The following is a 22297-nucleotide window of genomic DNA, read 5'->3' as shown; positions in this document are numbered from 1 at the left end:
TTATATTACTGACCTAAATTGCCCTATCCCTACAGAGCTATAAGAATAGAACAGGGTTGAGATGTATCAAATCAGAGTTATTAGTAGCTGCTGCTGTGTTGTCAATTTCAACTGACATTTGCTCTAGATAAACATAACGTTCCCATACTTCACAAATGCAGAATTTTCAGCTTTCTTATTGCTCATTCATAAAAAATAACATAGGTGCAAATGTTTCCAATTCACTCAGAAGCCTTCCGATTTTTCTTATCTTTATAGAAATACCCTTAAAAATCCCCAAACTATGCTTTACATCAGTGTTTCCCAAATTAGGCAATATCGCCGCCCTAGTGGGTGATGGAATGGTCCGGGGGGGGGGGGGATAGAGGTTGCAGTTGTAACAATGGATTCTATGGGCATGTGTGAGTTGGGGGGGATGATGAGAAAAAAAAAATTCTGATGGGGGGGGGGGGCAAAATAGAACAGAAAAGTTTGGAAAACTGTGCTTTTTTAAATAAATGAAAAATACCTTAGAAACTCCTGTTTTTTCTTGCAATTCTGACATACTTCCAAAAGAAAAATATGGGAAATTTGGACTAAATATGAGATTGCTAAAAGTTGCTAAGCATTGCTGAAATCACAGAAAATGAAGCGCTATTGTGAATCATAGTAGATTAAAATTTATTCTGTGAAAATAACGTGGAAAATATGCAAAATAAATTTTTATATTTTTTGTCATAATCATAAAATTTATAAGTTTCCTAAACAATTTTAATCCTTGATTTCAGCAAAAAAATATATAAATTCTAGCAAGTTTCATTAATAAAATGAGCCAACCAAAATTACAAGAAAATACTGGAATTTCCTGGGAAATGCAAGTCATATTATCACTATGCAGTTCCCAAACAATCCCCAATTATTTCTTTTATATTTGTGTAACATGTTTTCTCCAGCAGCGAAATAATTTCATGTGACAAACTACCAATCTTTCATGTCCGGGTATTGGCACCTATGAAATAGCAAAATAGCATTTAATAGTACGAATATTGTGAAATTCTCTTGAAAAATTCTGTCTTAGGATCTTTTTTTTTTCCCTGAGTGGAAGCGGGGGATTATAATTCAAATTTTCATTCCAGCGTAGGAAAAGTTTAAAAGCAATCAAAATGCATCTTTAAGTTAATTTGAAACAAAAATTGATGTTGAGAAATGGCAATGTTCAATAAAAAATGCCCCTCCGTTAATTTTGAATAAATTGTGTGAGTGTGTATTACATATATCATTTGTGTTCTCTCCTCGATTGTATTCCGCTGTAAATATGCTGAGAAAACTTTTGATATACATATATATATATATATTATACATAAAAAAATAGTATTGAGCTGTGATCTTAGGATGTTTTATGCAGTTTTTAAGTGAGTAGTACTTTTTTGGATTTTTCGACATACATTGTTACTTTTCTACCTGATAGATTTCATGTTGGTTGTCATTTGTATAGCATTGTGGAAACAATTGGTGATTGTTGTTGTTCTTGTTGTATTCAAAAAATATCATAAATATTTTTTTCATGTAGAGCTCTTCGTATCCTTACTTGTTTCAAATTCCATTCTGTGTACTGTATTTCTATTCAACTCTTGAAATATTTATAATTGGTTAGCAAAATAGCTTTTTGTGAAAATTTTGTTTTATGATTTGCAAATTTATTACTTCTTCAGCTGGAACATTTTAGTGTTGTCCTGTTATTGGTAGCGTGTACAGGGTGTCCCAGAACTCTGCAGTCAATGGGTGATATTAAATGTCATGACAAACAATTTTTCGATTAAACCCAGAGAAATCCTAAAAAATTTCTCTATCACCCTATAAATTATCTATATAATCTTATGTCATCGTCGTCCCCCACATGCTAGAAGTATGAATGCTCATATTTTTTATCAGGTGGTTGAATTTGGATACCTTATTTTATCTAAGTTTTGCTGGAGACATGAACATGTATCTCTATTAAAATGCATGTTACAAAACATTTTAGAAAAATAACTTCCAAACCTAAAATGGTAGAGTAAACATTCAGATGTAATTTCCTACATTTTTTTAAGGATATTGCACATTCATGCATCCAGCATGAGATGGACGATATATACTTACTATAAACCCCAATTTCCGAAATTTCTTTTTCCAATATTTAGAGAGTAACTGGATTTAACAAGTTTCTCATTTTAAGCGGGTCTAAGTATTAGGTAATACAAGAAACTTTGGAAATGAAGGTTCGTGAAGTAATTAAGATGGAAGTATTCTACCCAGTTACAGTGATATATAATTTAAGTGATCCCACCATCCACCGAGTCATCATATAACCTATTTGCCATCGAGAAATAAGGCATGCCAGTAAGAACATGATCTTTTGCAAGATAATGCGTAGTTTGATATTTTGTGCTTACGTTAACTTTTTCAAAATCATTTTCAACATAATTCCCTTTTGCTCATTGCGAAAAGTTTGTTTAATTATAATTTAAAACTATCCTCATTCACACTTTAATGTGTTTTGCAAGATAACTCGTTCTCATATTCATAGCCGTCTTATTTTCACACCAAGTTCAGCTCTATTTTTCTGATCTTGGAATCCTAGTAGTGTTTATATAATTATAAAATGGGTTGTGTGAGAGTGTCATGGAACTGGGTGGAATCTTCCATCTTGGAACGATTGTTTTTTTGTCCAAAGTGATGTGTAATCGTTAAAAAAAAACAGGAGGGGGAATGACGATTGGCCATAGCAATGATGCTGATGTCACACTTCACTCAAAGATGACAGATAAGTCAGGTTGTAGTGTCAAGAAGCCCTAATAGATATTTCTCAGCCACCTCGTTGAGCATTTTCCCTGTTGTGGCAATGTATTTGTATGAGAGCAGATAAAGGGAGCATTGAAGTGTGAGCTGTAATGCATTTTGAAAGAAAAAAATTTTGAGATATCTGAAAAGTTTCAATCCTGTATCATTTATGTCATATCTCATACTTTAAGTGATATTCATGACTGCTCTATTCTTGCTGTGCACCAATGCATTTATTTTCATTAATATCAAATACATACTTGTATTATATTCAGGGTATAAAAGTTCCATTCCGTATTAATGATATGTTGTGTCTGTTCTTTGTTAACGCTTTCATGCATCAAAGAATGAGCGTAAAGTATGATTGCAATAATGGAAATGGTATACAGAGTTGCTTTTTTTTCTTTTGTCAGTTTTATGTATATCTTGATGTCAAAATATTAAACGTTAGTTTTTTTTGTCAAAAAAAATTTTTATTTCCTTTTTTTTAGCAAATATGTCAACCCACCAAGTAACTGGGCTAAACTTTACATGTGTATTCAATTTGTGCAGAAATTAAATTTTTAGAAAAATTTAATTGGGATTTTTCTTATACCCAGTAATTGTTGAAGTGATGTATATATTCATTACTACCATTAGCCAGAACTTTACATTTTTATCTTCTTTCAACTGCTTTATTAACCGATGAAAACGAAAATGCTTCGAAACCATAAACCATTAGTCTTGATCTCTAGTTTCACCATCTGGACACATGACAACATTTATACATTAAAAAAACAGCATTGGCAAAGTTACCCTGGAAACAGGAGTAACTTTGTCAACGATATGAAAACCAGCTGGAATCCCCTAAAAAAATAGATTTTTTTTCAAACTATGAAAACATCACAAACTGTTACAAACAAGGCAGATATTGGTGATATTTGACAAGGTTGTGATTTTTTTATGACACCTAATTCACGAGTTTTCTTTCCCATACCAGATACACATAAAAGCCCTATTTCAATAAATAACAGATATTCATGCCCATGATACACATGCTACTTCTGAGAATATGCAACCAATAAACAAATTCTTAGAACATGTATACAAAATCAGTAGGCTTATTGAAGAGCGCACTACTGAATTGCATGACTGTTTCTCTGTGCTTGTTAGCATACGGCTGGAGGAGAAAATGATAGAATATGTACGTGCATGTGTTAATAACAAAACTAGTTTGTAGTAACTTTGTAACAATTACTCAATGAAAAACTTTTCAAATTTATTTTTTATAGGAACATTGAGTGCTTATGGAGCATCGACTGTACAATGTAAAAATAAAATCACTAGCAATTTTTAGAGAAATAATTGATAAGATTAGAAAATATCATACACATAAATTTTTGTGAGAATTTAAGAGCCAAAGCATAGCTAACTACCTAAAAGACATTTGGTGTAACTAATCTATAAACGTAAATAAAAATCCCAATTTTGTTAAAAAAGATAAAATTTAATGCTCTGAAATTTCCCATCTATTCCCAAAAATAAGGAAACCCTTTCAAGTTAAAAATTTGCCATTGTCTCGGAAAAAAAACAAATTTAATATTAAAAAATTCCTGGCAAAAATATTTTTTCAAATCAAAAGTTCTGAATTTATTCAGAATATTATTTCTGCAAACTAAACTAATGGCATGATTCGATTGTGCTTCTTTGAGTTTAGATATTTAAGAATTTCCCAGCATACTGGTTAGCCGGCTAATGCCAGGGGAATACAGTAACTAGATTGCTTTACTTCCCACATAATCATTTTCTGTATAAAAGACCCTGTGTAAAAGAAGTCAAGACAATTTTTCAAACTAATATTTTAGTGTGTGTGCATGCATAATAGAGGTTTCTCGTAAAAACAATACTTGCCAACACAATATTTATTCATAACTCAGAAATATACACAAAATGATCAAGAATAAACAAAAATTTTCATCTATTTGAAATTAAAATGCACTGATAAGTCATAACAATGTTTGAGAACTTGAAAATACAAAAAAATAAAATTTCAGCATAGCTATACCCCAGATTATATTTGCAAGTGTCGTAACAAATAATTAGCAATTACACCATGTCACTTCTCACCCCAACTTAATAAAGCTATATGTAGCACATGAACTTTGAATTTTTATAAAAAGTAACGAAAAACTTTCTATTCATCTCCAAAAAATTTTAAAAAATCTTTGGCACACAACCAGATTAAATAAGATGTAATCTAAAGCCAAAATGAAATTTGTCTGTGGCATATCAAAAGTGAATGGTAAATAAGGAAGACAACTACTCCATATACACAATGCACATTCTAAATAGCCCTCTAGGGAAATATTCAGATTATTTTAATTACACATATTATACATAAATGTGTTAGAGCTACACATTTATTGATGTCAGAGGTAAGCGTATTTCAGGTTCGAAAAGTGCTGTCATCTAACTTCCATGTTAGAAGCGAGTCACAAATGCTTGAATATTTTGTGAAATGGAGTTTAAAGTTACCAGGTTCTGAGACACGCTTGTGCCTCTTCAGTAATGACTCGCTTATCTCTGTTCAAAACAAAATGCCACCACCACTACACTCATAACCCTTTTTTAGCATGTAGGCCTATACTGTATTTTTTGGGGAAGGAATTTCATCAGTAGGGTATTTATTGAGGAATCAGGCAGAGTGAATTTTCTGAATAGGAGAAAAAAGATGCAACCCAAGGGCCATCCTAATGCATGAAGCCCACCTGGGCATGGCCAAGAAGGGGATGCAGAGCTAGGTTCCATGAAAATTAAATCTGGTGCTATAATTTTGAAACGTATATCAGTTGGTATTTTCAGCCAAGTAGAAGGGAGCCCATAATGCTGTGGAGACTGCCCTGGGTTTCTGCAAAGTTTAAATATGAGTGGGGGGGGGGGGACTGAAGATTTTTGTTTCACTGTGCAATTTTTTTTTTTTCTGGAAAGAAAAAAATCGTTTCATAACCCTAACAATGAGGACCTTGCATGTTATGTTTTTGCAAAGGTGAAAAACAAACTTACAATTTTACTTTCAGTAATGGAAACTTTTGGTATTGTTTTTCAAAAAAATCCCTTTCATATTTATTTTTCTGCAAAAAACCTCCCTAACTATAATTTCTCAAAGTTGGCAGCTATTTGATAGAGGCGTTAATTTTACTGTCTTTTTTTTTACGAACCCATATGTTTGTAAATGGGAAAGACATTTAAAGAAAAATTTTTTGAGACCATAAGACTAGTTCACAAAAACGTGCTGGTCATAAATCGTGCATCAACTCTATATATTTTCCCTCAAATATCATTGTACGTGGGTATTTTATCTGCTAACATTTTTATATGTATTTTCATTTATAAAATTATAAAGTATTTTTCTTTTCGAACACTCTACATGAAAAAGCCCTTTATAACAAATGTGTGAATAAATCATCAATGCACCATATAAAATATTTACAATATCTTTCAATAGCCTATTTGCATTTCATAGTTTTCTAAACACTGACAACCACCTATCACAGTGGATCCCAATTACGACATCCTCGTAGGGACCATCCAATAAAAATGCATTAAGTGAGAAAACTCCTATGAACAAAACGGAATGGTTTTAAATATGAGGAAATTGACATTCTGAAAATAAGACTTCTTAAATACTTCTTAAGCGGGGTCTACAGTATAGTGATGCAAGCACAAAATATGACTTGGTTATGAGATGTGATGTAGCCAAGTCTCATCTCATGCCTGGAGGACTATATACAGCAGAATATTAAAATTTAATATTTCCAATGTAAAAATAATTTTACTTGGGATGCAAGAGATTCTGTAAAAGAGTACTTTAAACAAAAATTCTATGATGAAGACATGTGACGGCATTGTAAAATCGGTGTTTGATGAAATATTAGAAAAATGTATACATAAGTGCGGGCTGGAAATGTGAGTAAGCAGTAAATTTAATGGTGGGGATAGACAGTAAAGTAAAGGGGCAGGCAGTAAAATTATGTTTGGCCCACCCCGTTAAAAAAGTCAGCCCTGCATGAGTTATAATACTGACATTGTTATCAAAGGAAATAACTTGCTTTCCAACAAGCGTAACTAGAAGTATATCTTTTGAGAAACGTTGAAGACCAAATATCACATTTTTCGTACAAGATGAAAAATTTTACACTGAGAAAAATGAGAACTTGAAAAATGAAAAATATTTCTCATAAATAAAATATATCATATACATAACCCTATTGCTCGATTTAATATTGATGTGGGTAACATCGACATAGTTGTATCAATATAGCAACACATTGTATCAATATATCAAGATATTTTCCACTAAACGATGTGCATTCATCTGTGTAAAAATATTTTTATATTTAGAAATCTCTCACAACACACAGTGAAAAATATAACTTGTTATTCCCTTTTTCAATGGCTAAGAATCAGGAAAATTAAACATTTCGAATATAAGAATAATTCTATTTGGAGGCAGAGTCCTTGTAAAAGAAAAATTCTATGGCAACTGAAAACATGATAGCATTGTAAAATGGCTGCTCCAGAAAATATTTAAAAAAATTTATATAAGTCAGGGCTGGAACTGGGGGAAAAGTATTAAATTCAAGGGAGAAAGGGAAATAGACTTTTACAGTAAACAGGGCTCCCACTCAAAAAATTAGAAAAATAGGATCAGGGGAGAGTACTCCCCCCCCCCCCAGACAACATAATTATAGCATAATTTAAAAAAATTCCTAAAAAATTTTTTTTGAAAAATTGTAGCATATACGTTATGATACTGACATTAATGTTACCAAAAGAAATTAATATCTCGCTTTTCCAGCAAATGTGAGGTACATCTCAAGAAATGTTGATCAAACAACACACATATTTTTATTTAAAATGAAAAACATTATGCTGAAAAAATGTTATTCTTCGAAAAAAGAAATTAATTTGAATATTGATTGTTATTGTGTATTTACTATCGAGTATCAAGGTTGCTGAGAAAATTGTTGCATTTGTGTTACTGTTTATGACCCATGGAATTATTATATCCTTTTGGATCAAATATTGTTGGTTTTGTAGTTTTCTTTTTGTCTTTTGTAAAAAAAAAAAAAAACAATGAAAAATATTTCTTATAATAAAAGTAAATATGCATAAACCTATTACTTGATTTGAAATGTGAAGATATTTTTCACTAAACTACGTGCATTCATCTACGTACAAAATATTTTGATATTAGAAAGCTCTCACAATACACACAGTGAAAAATATAACTTCAAGGTTTCCAGCAAAATCTGCTCAATCATTTCCTTGTGAGAAATCTCAAAAGTTCCCCTGACTAAAACACTGGAAGAAACATAATTCAAAATCTTAACCTTTCTTCAAATTTTGAATGCAATTTTTTCCCCCCATTCACAGAACTTTACCCTAACTTTTATCAAATATTTGCCTTTTTTCCTGACTTTTGCCATACCATTTTTCATTTCCGAATTTCCAGGTCACTGGGAATCCTGAACTTGTTATTCATTTTTTTCAATGGCAGAGAATCAGATCAGGAAAATTGAACATTTCAAACGTAAGAATAATTTTATTTGGAGACAGTACTTTTTAAAAGAAAATTCTATGGTAACAGAAAACATGTGATAACATCGTAAAATTGCTGTTTCAGAAAATATTTGAAAAATGTATACATAAGTCGGGGACAGAACTGGGGGAAAACATTAAATTTAAGAGAAGCAAAAAAAAACTATTAGCCCCACCCCCCTTTAAAAAAGTCACAATTACTATTCTGCATTAATTATTATGCTGACATTAATGTTACCAAAGGAAATCAATATCTCGCTTATCCAATAAATGTGACCAGAAGAGGTACATCTCGAGAAATGTTGAAGACCAAATAACATACTATTTTTTTGTTTAAAATGAAAAACATTACACTGAGAAAAACGAGAACTTGAATGATGAAAAATATTTCTTATAATAAAAGTATACCATATGCATAAACCTATTACTTGATTTGATCTATCAAGATGTTTTTCACTAAACTATGTGCATTCATCTACGTACAAAATATTTTGATACTTAGAAAGCTCTTACAATACACATACAGTGAAAAATACAATTTGTTATTCATTCTTGCAATGACAGAGAATCAGGTGCTGAAATAATGTGATGTTGTACACCAAAATTGATATATTTAAAAAAAACCAATCGCTGGTGCAAATTATTTTTCTACAATTACGAACAAGAACTAAATAGCAATAAGAAAATAAATTTAAAAAGACATTTAGAAAAGAAATATCCTGACTATGAGTACAAAAAAAGTGTTAACATAATAATTGACGATTGATTACCACAAGCTCTTCACATAATTCAAGAATTCTAGCAAGGTCTCTAGAGAGCGATAAGCTATCAAACCCCCAGCGTTGCAGTGAGAATGGTTGTTACTCGAAGGATCTTCACCTCGAACTTTGTACTTTAGTTGCAGGTTGGGAATGTCTTCAGATGACAAGCTTTCAGAATTGATGGCATCGCTGAAGCTAACGATTCCACCTCCGAGAGATAGCAATACTGCATGCGCAGCACAAGTGTCCCACTGGTACGTGAAAGATTGAGTTAGGACATACAAGTCCGCAAATCCTCTTGCCACGCCAAGCAATTTGTACCCAGCTCCAGATATTTCTCTCACATCGTATTCTTTCCTTATGATGTCTAACAGTTTCTCGTCCTCTGAACTGCTGATGAATATCCGCTGTCCATTAACTGAGGGATGCAACGGAATAGGAACAACTGACGTGCCAGTTTGGCCATCGTAATGGAAGCCCCAGAAATATTCACTTTTGAACCTACGGATTTCAAATATTCAGGAAAATTAGTTGTTTTTTTAATGCATTGAGTTTCATGTTTTTCAAATGGAATTTTGAAATATACTGCAGTGGATCCTGCTTATAACATTCCCAGTTAAAACGTTTCCCCGCTTGATACAACTTATTTTCATGATCCCAGCTCTTACTAATACTCATAGAAATTTCCTGTTTACTGTAAAAAAATTTCAGGATGGTTTTTAGAAATCGTTAAAAGTGAGATCCACTGTAATATAAAATTTCTTATCTTAGATCATAATTAGGAAAGCACTATTCTGATGTGAATCTCGAGTATTCTGACATTATGTTCAAGGTAGAATTTAAAAAGAGCTGCTGTTTGTGGGGGGGGGGGGGGGGGAAAGAGTTGATACAAACATTTTCGAAGTTGATATATTTGATATGTATATAGATAAGAGGTCACAAATGATATTTATATAGTTGAGATATTTCATTCTTTCCCAAGTTAAGCTTTCGTCAGTGATTCAGACTTTATAAATTTTTCTTCTCAAATTTTCACTCTTTGCCGTTCAGAAAAATTCATTTTCTCAACACTGGGATCAATGAATTTGTCTATAGACTGTAAGTAAGACACCACAAACAAAGGTAATTCTACTGGAAATGAAAGAAAGAACTGATACTGTGAATAAATGTTCTTCGAACAAGACACAAAACATGCAAAAATATGGAGTAGTATGGTCATTTTTCAAACAATCAAAATCTATTTGCTAAAGGCTTGCTTCACCTCCAGGATTCCCAAAAAAGATTAATAAACAAATTACTTTAGTGCCTACTTTAAAACAGTCATCGGCCTGTTCAGCGAGTTTTTTCTTAATCTCCCTCTAAAATTAATGGCTTTTGTAATCACAATATATATTAAATATATCAACATGTGTATGCCAAACACAAAAAACTATGACAAATAGAATTAATATGTTCCAATTTATTAAGCGAAAATTATATATATTAAAGTTATACATTCTATAAATTTAATATTTCATCAGTAAAATGTATAAAGATGAATCAGGACCAAACCTAAACGCTGTATAAATGTAAACGCTGTAGATGTTTATATGAGCTTCCTTCAATTAAAAAGTATAGTGATACCTCGGCTAACAAAGACAATGCGTTCCCAAATCACGTTCATCAGCCAAAATACGATTTCCCATAGGTTTTTAAGGAAAGGTGTTTAATTTGTTCCAGGTACCGCTGGAATTTGAAGATAGGTTTTTCTAAAATACTAAGGAGCGCTATAAAAAAGACAAAAACTGACTGAAGACTAAAGTGAACAGCTTCAAAATTGGATAAATGAGAATTTACAGAAAGATATAAAAACACTGAACTCTACCTTTAGTCTACTAAAGGTGGTGTTGACACAACCTAGTCAAGTTCATAGGTGTACCTATCCATTTGTGATTTAAACAGCTCCTATATATTTCTCATATACATGTACTTATGGAAAAGATAAGCTCCTAGAATGTCTAAACTGTTCAGTTGAATGCTAAGAGTCTTGCACTGAAAGAACACATGCTCTGAAAACATAGGCTACCTTTTTTTTCCATGCATTTTCTAATAACTAGATGTTTTACTTTACATGAAACGATTCAAAAACTCTCAGAAAGAGAAGTGCAGGTACATCTGGAAAAAGACTGTCTTGCACATAAGTTAATCGGGTTTGAGTGAATGATTCTGAAGGTGATTGACATTAAAATTCAGCTCATGATGCTGCTACTTTATGTTAGCGTATGCATCCATATATTAATGAAGATGTTCATTAACTGAATCCGTACCCATTCACAGAAGTAGAAAAAATCAATGAAAAACATCTCCAATAGCCAAAAAAATTGTAAGCCAGGGTATCACTATCTAATGTTTTCTTATAAATACCAGGTAGATCAAGAGGGTATTTTATATTATCGGAAAGATAAAAACTTAATTAAATTCCAGTCATTGGCTATACACTTTTTATTTAGTTGTTCCTCTAATTGCAAATGCACATAAAAACCCATCACCTCTAGAAATTAATTTTAAAAAACTCAAGTTTAATATCGACAGCATAGACCTCAAATAGGCAACATTAGAAATGTCTAACACCTAAAAAAGTGGTCCAAACCAGAAGGACTGGCAAGCGGGAACAGAAATCTGACTGGAGTTAACTAGAAGAGGAAACAAAGTAAAAACTTAGAGGAAACTTATACCCAACAGTGGAATAAAAATATTTGCTGATAATCATCATTAAACAATTTATAAACTTAGACGCCAACAAGCTTTCCGTTTTAAATTAGGCCTATATATTAAAAAATTTAGAAACTATAAAATTATCACATAGACAGATTAGACACTGTGAGGTAGAACAAATGCTACTATTACTCACTGTTCCTCCAGCAAGTCCCACCTATAAAAAGGTTGATTGACAATACCCATTATTGGAATGCCTGTAAGGATATCGAAAGCTCCTATCAATACAGTAACACATTTGAGACCTCGACGAGCTGAAAAATCAGAGCTAGGAGTTCTATCTTCTGCACCATATACATATTCACTAGTAGCATCTGAAACAAGTGAATAAAATTATATGTTACACTTTCCATGTATGTTGCATCTGATTACATATAAATAAATGTACAAACGCAAAGAAATATACAAGTAAAATGTCTCGCATGAAAGAAAAATTGTAGAATTATATATAGTTTTAGTTCTATAAATAATCAAATGGTACTTGATCCCACTTACATTATGCAATACTAGACAGTGTCATTATTCTATTTTCAGAAGAACACACAAGCAATGGCTCAATCCTTCCCATTAGAAATCTTCAAGCACTATTTATTTTCAAACAAAGTCATTTGTAATTAACAATAATATTCTCCTGCTCCAACAGTAATTTTTTATCCAATTTTATTGCATATTATGCGCTTGAGTACCTAGGTTTATGACAAAAGTGCATTCATGTACCTTCTGGTTTTGTGACACACAAAGTCACATTTCCGTTTTAGAAATTTTGACAAATAATTAGTTTTCATTACAAATCTGATATTCCAGTCCACGGATGTCAACTCATAGCGATGACCATCGATAACTCATCGGATCTGCATCAAACATCTCCTTCAAGTCCTTGGGTCTTAGATGATGGCCAAGCAACGAGTGGACATTGGTAAAGTTAATGGAGCTACCATGGAGATTACATCAAAGGCCAATAAAGGTATTTTGTTTCTATCTTCTGTTTTCTTTATTTTCTGAGACCATTCACCAAACTTTTTGAAAGCACCTTGAATATGGTCACTGTAGCGTTGACCCAATGATGCCTCCCCCCACAACGTAGACCAATCACTATTGCCTGATTTGCATGGACATATCTCCTCAGCATTCTCTGGAATCACTGCAACATCAGCTTAGATTCCATCTTGTTTTGATGCAAACATGTCCATGCATGTCTCTCGACAATGAGATGGCACCATGTCTGATATTCTCGGCTGATGCTGGATAGTTTGGCAATGTGAAAAATGAAAATGTAAAATATTTTACTTATTAAGATGAAACGCTTATAACACTAGATTGATCAATGGATGATCCCAGACGAGCCCCCAATTTAAATGCAATGTTTATAGGCTGTTGCATTTCCCGGTTCATTATTAAGTTAAACCCAGTGTGATCATTGACTAGATGACAAGACAACAATGAACGATATAATAAGGATAAGATACTCATCGTTCATTAAATAATAACCATTTATTCTATTAAATATTAGAATTTTAATATGACACTTTTACAAATAATTATCACAGTTAGATATCTCTCTCAACGCAATTGCGTTAAAACAATAAAATTGAACGTTCTCACCGCTTTGTCTGAGAACTCATGCATTAGTTCACATCGCCCATAAAACAGTTCATGATGTCACTGTCAAGCATTGGTCTTTACACACTACGGTCACAGAAAACCCTGGAGCCGGGTTCTCATGAGTTTGCAGCTTGAGGTATGTGTTGAGGTTATTGGCCAGCCATTTGAGCAGGAGGAGGCAGACATTAAGATAGTCCCCAGGCAGTCAGTCTGGCTACCAATCAATCCACCAATCGATGGAACCAAGACGACGTTTCATGGACACATGAGAACAGGTGACGAGTCACAAAAGGTGCCAAAGCACACCTTCCCACAATTAATGTATCGTTGTGATTGAGAGACCAACTGCCATACGCCTCAGCAAGGCGAGATGCCTTAGTAATAAAATCTTGTGTTTCGAGGAAATAATTCAGTCAGAAATTAACATCTCTCTGTGCATCAAGCATTTATATGAGAGCATTCCCATAATTCCTCATGATGGGACCAATCACAAGGTCAAAGGTGCTGTACTGAACTTTGCATCTGATTTACATATCTTCATGAGAGAGAGAAATAATATTGCACAAAATAAATCAAAATCAACGAACGTAAATTAAACATGGCGGCCGATCGGCAACAGAAGATCTCGCTGATCGATCCCAGAAACAAAAAAGGTGAAAAAAAATAAAATCTATAAAAATGACTAGAATAAGGACCATTTCCACGAGGGCCTAAATGATAATGTTACAAAGACTTATTAGGATGGAGTGGCCCATTTCCACTTACCGCAGATGCATGCTGTTACAGTTTGTGAGTTTTTCGGCCAATAAATTGGAAAGAAGATGGAAGTACCAGCAAGAACATGAAACAAACACAATTCTAGCAACAAATATGTTAGGGTGATGCATACGCTCAGAACATGCATTCTGGCATGTACCAATTCTCATTAGAAATTCTGCAGAGGAAAGTGTATGAGATGCATGTTTGGTTGAGTAGTAATGGTAGCTAATCACACAAGCATCTCTAAAGCAAACAAGAAATTTCTCTTCCCTCTACATCTATTACAAGAGTAAACAAAGGAATAAAATGTTGTTTTTCAAGAGCTTTTTGGAAGCTTCTGGGAGAACTTTTTGGAACTCATTGTTCTGCATCTATCCTGTACACTGAGCAAATACCCTTTTTAATCTGTGAATCACATTTTATAAAGTTTAATTACAAAGTTTAAAAAAATACTCACTTATGAAATTTCAATAAAACTACTTACCTATGGGATCTATCCATATTCCTATTCGATTAGAAGGTAAGGTTATATCTTCATTCATGAGTGGACTACTGAATTCTACTTCCTGCGACATATGAACGCAAACAGCTAACAAATTTGCGGCATCTTTGTCCCCATCCAACATCTCACACATGGACTTGGTTGTTTCTTGAACATCTCCAGAAATTTTGATTTTCACAGTGTTGCCACGGGTATCCGTAAACTCATTTGTCTCTTCACCAAATACATTCTTGTGTAGATGAGAAAACTGGTTATGTGAAAAAAAAAGACAATCATGTACCACTGAAAACAATAAGCATGTTATTGAAAGTCAATTCAATTGCTGTTATATTACACTTAGGGTTGGAACACCCAAGAATCATGGCAGTGGAAACAGATTTTTCGGGTTTTTTCCGCACAGGTAGGAGTAACATGACAACAAAAATTTTAAACTGTAGTTGAGACACTCACATAAATTCCAAAAATTTCATGCTACGCTCAAACTCATGTTCGATGATCACATGAATTCTTAGACACCAATGCTTTTTTTCAGTTGCCATGACAAACTGACACCTGGGATTTGTCAAGCTATGTAGAAGGAAGGCACCACCAATTATAGCTACGTAGCGCACATCAAGGTTTTTGAAGATAAGATCATAAAAAAATCAATAATTAAGCTACAGCGGAACCCTCTCAAGGGTTACTCAGAGCTCCTACTTTTTGATAAAATGTCTTACTTATTTTGTCCTACACATTCTAGGTTTTCTTCTTTTTTTCAACGTCAAATGCTATCAACAAAATTCAAGAGGGAATTAAATCAACAGGGAATCATCGATATATTTCCAAATAATACAAACTTAGCAATTAAAGATTCTGCCAAAGCAGAAGTTGAATTTTTTTTCAGGTTATTTGGGGGTGTATGTGAACTATTTGGCTTATTCATTTTTCTGCTGCTTAGTTTGAGGGTTCAAAAACTCATTTTGTGTCAATGTTCAGAGTAGTCATTAAGAATTTCTGTCTGGATGGAGAACATATTTTTGTATTTACTACTTCATTGGTCTTGGACTACTCATTACGTGGTTACTAACATTCAAAATTGTGGTGCAAATTTTGTGTATAGGTGATACAGCAGTTTGCATAACAAAGCAGTTGGATACATAGGCCTATCCTAGGTTTTGTGATTCTGAAGCTACCCAATAAAATTCAGTTGTTTTCTGTATTTTTAGGACATGTAGAGGCATAACAAATGTATATAAGGCTCTGCAAAGAGCTAGAAATGAAAATGCTTCATTTGTCAAAAACTATCTTGCTGGCATTGAACAGTAAGATGTAAACAAATCTCTTCAATCTTCAGCGTGCTCCCATCACCAAGGGATGATGGGCATAGCAGCATGCTCCATTATCTCTTTTTTTCAGAAATTTTTAACATGAAGTTTTCAAAATGATGCACAAATGGCGTACATGCATATATATACTCTAGTTTTGTTTTTGTTTTTTATATTATTCCCCTATTTACAAACAGGTTTGCTCATACTATGTGGGATGATTGTACATTGTTGAGTGGAGATAGAATGCCTGCTTACCCTCAATCACTCTTTTATTGGTGATTATGGGTTCAAACCCAGATTCTCTGTTTGTATCAAAGCTTTTTTCCTGATTCTATTATACAATGAAACCTGCAGGAAGCAATGTCAAGAGACTGAAATAATATTTCATTTTAGACTACTTCACCAAACACCAACTCTGGTCACATAGCAATTTACTGCCATTAATGAGATGGGTTGGAAATGAAGGCGCTATCTATCAGTGGTCGCCTCAAGCTCATTAGGGAAAATATCTTATCTGTATCTTCCCTTGGGTTTGAACCTGGTGACAGCAGCCTTCATGGTGGTGGATGAACATCTTACCACCACGCCACTGTGGTGCTTCTGTTTTAGACTGGTTTTCATTTTATAAAGGTATACACGCACATATATGTAAAAACATCAATCAATGAAGGGACTATTTTTTAATATCGTCAAAGGCAGGTTTCTGTCTCACAAAGTGTAGGTTTCACTGCATATTGATACCTTGGCTCACGAAGTTTTTAGCTAAGGAATGAATTATCTTTGTTAGCCAAGGTATCACAGTATTTGTAACATATGCGTTTGAGTACCATATATCTTCCACAAAAGACAACTGAAAAAAAATTCTTTACTCTGCCATTTTGAGAGCAGCATTTTTGCGACTATTCCAGCAGACTAAGGGTTAAAAAAAGAATATATAGCGCTGCAAAACCATCTAGTTCACCTTGATTTATACATTGGACCTTGTAACAATTCATACATTTTGCACTGCGCTTTTGGAAGTGGTCTTCAAAAACCATGTTTGGCTCTAAAGAGATTTGTCTGGCACCTAAATATTTTTTTGACTTGTCAAGCCATAGTTGAAGCTGTATATTCATTCATAAGCAGAGTCCAACTATATACCAGGGATTGACAAGCGCCAGGTTGCTATGATGAGTAGGAAACTGGTGATGGTGCAAAATTTAGCAGTCATATATAGAATATTTTAAAGTCCACGAATGACAAAAAATTTGCGGAATTCATTACATAACTCCTAGATTATGTTAAAACAAAAGATGTAACCAAGTCCCAGAACGTGAAAAAAAAATTACAGGGTTCCCAGCAAAAAAATCTGATAATTTCCTTGACTTTCCCGGTCCAAAACTCTGAAAGAAAGAGGTATAATTCAAAACCTTAAAATTCCGAATTTTGTTTTCTTCTCTTTCCAGAACTTTTTTCCTGACTTTCGCAAAATATTACATATTTTTCATGACTTTTCCATTTCTCACGCTTTCCGGATTGCTAAGAACCCTGCAATATTTAGATTAGGATTGTTTTTAAATTTTTTTCTACAAAAAATCTGTGGTTGGCGCCCAAGAAAGCACCCCTAAACATTTTTCCGATTTGTAAAGTCCTGCGACATACATAAGACATACATACTTTCCTCTTAATGTTCCATTTTACTGCTTCTTGAACGAGGATGTCAGCAAAGGTCTTCACATCATGAACAAATCTCAAGTTTTTTTCGGCACCTTTCTTCTCCTGAACCATAAGGCGATACAAATCACTATCCAGGCGGAACACTTTTGCTATTGAAGCACCAGTTTCGGAACACTCTAGCAAGCACTTCAACAAAGAAGGCAAATGAACAGGTTCATCGTCACCATCCATTTTATATATAGAATCTATTCAAAGCATCTGAGGGAGGAAAAATAACTGATTAAGATAAAATTGGAGAGAAATGTACATCACAGGCAATTTATCATAGATATTAAAATTTTTCCGTATAGGTAACATTCTAAAAATTATATTTTTCAACAGCAGTGTTAGAGCCAGGGGTGCTGTGCACAAAAAAAAAAATCACACTTCTGATTCAGTGACGCCATCTCAAGTACTCTGATGACATCGCAGATCTTCAAGCTAGCCATGAGGAGGCCATTTGACCATATAAATTTGGTAAAGTAGAGGACGATATTTTCTCCTGAACAACTTACCTGTGTATAAGCCTACCCCCCACCCCATAAGCGCAGATGATATCTGAAATTTTAGAGCGAGAGCTCATTAAATAAGCTAATGAAATTATGTTTTTTTTAGATCTAAATTTCCAAGTTGAAAAATTGAAAGTTTTCCTTGCAAGTAACGAAATTGCAAAAAACAGATATTTCAATACATTCACACTTTTTCACCAGGATTAGAAATTATTCAGAAACTTTTTATAGAAAATTAGGCAATATTTTTTTTTTGAATTTATAGATAGAAGGGTATAAATGAATGGAATTTTTAACTTTGTACATGTACATGGCATAAATGATGTTTAAAAATTTGGGGGAAAGAACAAATGAAACCTTGCTAACTTGACATCTGCTTAACTGCAAGCATGATCATAGATAATTTGGGGGTATCCAATTATTGAGGTTCTACTACTATTATTCATTTTAATTGATGTCTATGGGTGGAAATACGGTGGGCATGGGAGGGATTGTCCTTCCTCCTCCTCCCTCTCCCCCCCCAGCATCAAAGGTGGCGCAGACTGGTCTAATATATATGTGCTAACATATCATGACCCATAAGCAATCATCACTATGCTATTCCCAGACTTTCAAGTCTATCTCTGCTATGTTGATGTCTCACCCTCTCATCATACAATTCTAAAAACTTTATAATCAGTGCTCGGGCATATGACTAAATATCAATTTAATTAGTTATGATTAGTATCACAAATTAGATTGATGCTTGATAACTTGAAATTTCACTCAATGGCTCGACAGTCAGCATAAACAATCAATTTTTAGCTGATCGCTTCACAGCCGCCACTTACAGGTTTTAATTTCTGTGTGCTACTTCAAAAATATCAATTACCTTAATTACCTTACCAAACATTTTTTATAAATTTTATTCATTTATGTAATAAAATATTTCACACATTAGGCTTGTAACGAATAAAAACAAATCAAGACTTCTCTATTATTATCAAAATATTTTTTTATCATTATGCACTGTTTGATTACAAGCAAACCTATAAGCAATGAAAAAAGAAACATGAGCACTGGCATTGATCATTGATCTGGTTGACCCCCCCCCCCCCCCATTTATAATAGTCTAATCCCATTATTACAAACTCCAAGAGACCGAGAAATCATTTTATTATAATGAAATTTCGTTAAGGAATTTCAGGTATTTGCAGTTCCAAAGTAAACTTATTTGGGTATTAGAAAAGTGTTTGTTAAAACAAGATTTCGCTATAACAGGATCCGACTGTACTTATAGATACATTGGGCCCCCACCAATATTTTGGAACCCTACTAATATTTCCAATATACATTATGCCTATGAAAATTAGTATGATAAAATGACTTCATTCTGAACATTTTATTTTCCTTTCAACACATCCTGGATTTGTACTCCATCACCCAGCCTGTACAATTTCCATTGCATGCTGTATGACTGACATCCAAAATATTTCTGTTCGTACGTCAGTGAGTAATTATATAAATTTTTTTTAGAGGGACCTGTAAAATATTTCTTCACAGCACCACAAAATTTCTACGTCTGGCCCTGAATAAATTTATTATAAAGCACTCATGAAAAGCCTGGCCTAGAAAGCCGTAGTTGCGGAATGTGGGGGGCCACGGTCTTGCATCTCATTAACACACATATGCAGATTTGGATTCAGTCATGGACAAAAATACAGGGTGACATGGGGAGGGGGCAGCATCAATGACAGATCAAATGTCTAATATAATTGGCAAAATTATTCGACCCCCCTCCTTCCCATGTCTAATTCCACCAATGGATTTAGTGCAGAGGTTCTTGACCTTTATCAGTCGCAGCACAAAATCACCACCACCATCAGGTTTGCAACCTAAGGGACTGTTTGTTCTTCAAAATTAATGAAACCAGTGAGGTGATAAGTGCATTTATAACATGCATATGTAAGTGGATTCATATGACTAATCTAGGAGTCATATGAATGACTCCTGATGAATCAAAGTTTCAGTCACAACCAATAACTCAAGAATCCTTGTCTTAAGTGAATTTGTACAGCCCATTTCAGCTCTTGCGAATCAAGTTTCAATTGTGACCCATAGCTTAAGAATCCATTCACAAGCCCCTGTGAACAGGGCCGTCATTTCAAATTTTTTCAGCGAGGAGGGGGGGGGGACAAAGAGCATGTACTAAAGATACGCATATATATATTTATATATACAGTAAAACCTTGTTAAGTCGTCACTCTGGTTAAGTCGTCGTTTTTCTTCAGGCTCGTCTAGATTTCATGGACGACAATGTTATTAAACCCTCGTTTACTCGTCGCAAATTTCGGTTAACCCGTCACTATGAAAAAGTTTCAGAGAGTGGAATAAATTAATTTTATGGTTCCCTTTAAAAAAAAATAGCTTGTAACAGCAATGCCATATGCTTAAAAGTTACCATAAAAGCCTTATGTACCAAAAGGAAACAGTTCAAACAACGAAAGTTAGCTGGGAAAGTGCATTTGCCGACTCAAGTTTTTGATACGTTAGGGGACTGTTCGAGCTGCATCTGATTTCTGCATGGACCCACTCATTTAGGACTTATTAATATTGTAAATATAATTCCTATTTTAAAAAATGTTATATTACTTTAAATTTATAAGATTTTCACAGTATTGCACATTAAACTGACGCCACTTCGGTTAAGTCGTCACTCCGCTTAAGCCGTTGTAATTTTTCGATAACATGAGGTGACAACTTATCGAGGTTTTACTGTATATACCATTTGTAGTGTATTTTCAAAAGCCAGGGCCTGCCTGTGAATCTAGTTTTGGGGGACCAAAACTAGGGGTCAGATCTATGGGGGTCTAATCTAGTTTTGACCCCCATAGCTCAGGAATCCCTGGCTGTAAGGGGATTGTCACATCTCAGAAGCCCCTGTGAAATAAGTTTGGGTCATGATCCATAGCTCTAAAATTCTGCCAACTGTTGTGGCCGAGTGGTCATAGTGACAGACTCGTATAGAACCCGTGTTTGAGTCCCACCTTTTCCAGTGGTTGGCTGAAGTTGGTTTTCTGTGGTTCTCAACTTCAAGGTGCAAATGCCAGCCAATCTCCCTAACAAAATGTCTCGCCACAGAGAACAGTACAAATATTCAGTCACTTCACTCACTTCTGAAATATAGATGGCAGCACTGAAAAATCATACACTAGATACGCAATCAGATGGTTAGGTACACACATGTGGCATAACTTCTCACTAGGTAGTAAACTGTCCATGGCGATAGACCTGAATTGTGTTCGGTTGGTGGGGGGGGGGGGGAACTCTCAAAACCCTGCCACTGCGTGAACATGTAGGAATTGTGCCGGACTCTCATTGCGAGAATCTAGGTTTGAATCCTTTTCACATTCCTTCTTTGAAAAAACCACTATAATCAAGTTTGGGTTGCACCCCCCCCCCCCTTCCCCACATCTCAAAAGCCCCTTGGCTGTTAGTAGACTCGAATGACCCATCTCGGAAGTCCCTGCAACCGATAGGTTAAGAACCCCTGATTTAGAGGGACGCAAAATGCCGAAGTCCGGTCCAGGGTAAGAAAAATTGCTTTAATAATAAGGAAAATAGTTAATTAACCTATATGGTGAATTCATCTTTTTTTGTAATCATGTCAACAGTACATTACCCGATTGTCCTCTCATAAAAATTCTTCACTCACTGAAAAAGAACTTCAAATTCCTATGGCCGTGAAAAGAAAACAATTTTGAAATTTTCAGGTAACCTTTAAATACTTATTTCAATTCATTTGAATGCTTTAATTAGTATGCTACGACTATTTTTTTTTTACATACAAATGCACAGTTGTAGTTTCTACAAGTATCGGCACCTCGCAGCTGTGTCGTAAGCAGTACGGCTTTGACCTCTTTTAAAACGAGGTAATTATAAATGAATTCCTTCTCAAATTAATTACGTGGTTCTCGGATAGTTATCTTTCCACAAAAAAACGATTGAATTCAATTTTTTCGGATAATTATCGATTGATTAGTGAAAAAT

General features: G+C 34.1%; 1 protein-coding gene across 2 annotated transcripts; it reads right to left on the bottom strand.

The window, feature by feature from the left end:
* Window positions 1-4687: 4687 nt before the first annotated feature.
* Window positions 4688-22155, bottom strand: Ipp (inositol polyphosphate 1-phosphatase). Of its 2 annotated transcripts, none has more exons than XM_089241361.1 (5): window positions 21930-22155; window positions 17721-17978; window positions 14740-15004; window positions 12031-12208; window positions 4688-9641 (listed from the first exon to the last, which is right to left on the bottom strand). In XM_089241361.1, the coding sequence occupies exons 2-5, from the start codon at window positions 17949-17951 to the stop codon at window positions 9146-9148; spliced, it is 1170 nt and encodes a 389-aa protein (XP_089097487.1). In that variant the 5' UTR covers window positions 17952-17978; window positions 21930-22155; the 3' UTR covers window positions 4688-9145. The 2 variants fall into 2 exon arrangements, with proteins under 2 accessions (XP_089097487.1, XP_089097488.1); XM_089241362.1 differs by having other exon boundaries at window positions 8368-9641; window positions 21963-22067.
* Between the last annotated feature and the right edge of the window lie 142 nt (window positions 22156-22297).

The sequence above is a fragment of the Pholcus phalangioides genome, unplaced genomic scaffold (assembly GCF_987345545.1).
Source record: "Pholcus phalangioides strain wild (caught in Gottingen) unplaced genomic scaffold, Ppha-v1.0 ptg000013l_1, whole genome shotgun sequence".
NCBI lineage: Eukaryota > Metazoa > Arthropoda > Arachnida > Araneae > Pholcidae > Pholcus > Pholcus phalangioides.
Note: the sequence above shows the minus strand (reverse complement) of the source record. Positions and strands in the feature narration are given on the sequence as shown.

Bases quoted from the DNA above. Each gene is read 5' to 3' on its own strand.
- Ipp (XM_089241361.1), bottom strand. From the start codon at position 17,951: ATGGATGGTGACGATGAACCTGTTCATTTGCCTTCTTTGTTGAAGTGC. The intron at 15,005-17,720 runs GTATGTATGTCT...TCACATAACCAG, and splicing joins AATGGAACATTAAGAGGAAA to TTTTCTCATCTACACAAGAA. The intron at 12,209-14,739 runs GTAAGTAGTTTT...CACTTGTTTCAG, and splicing joins AATATGGATAGATCCCATAG to ATGCTACTAGTGAATATGTA.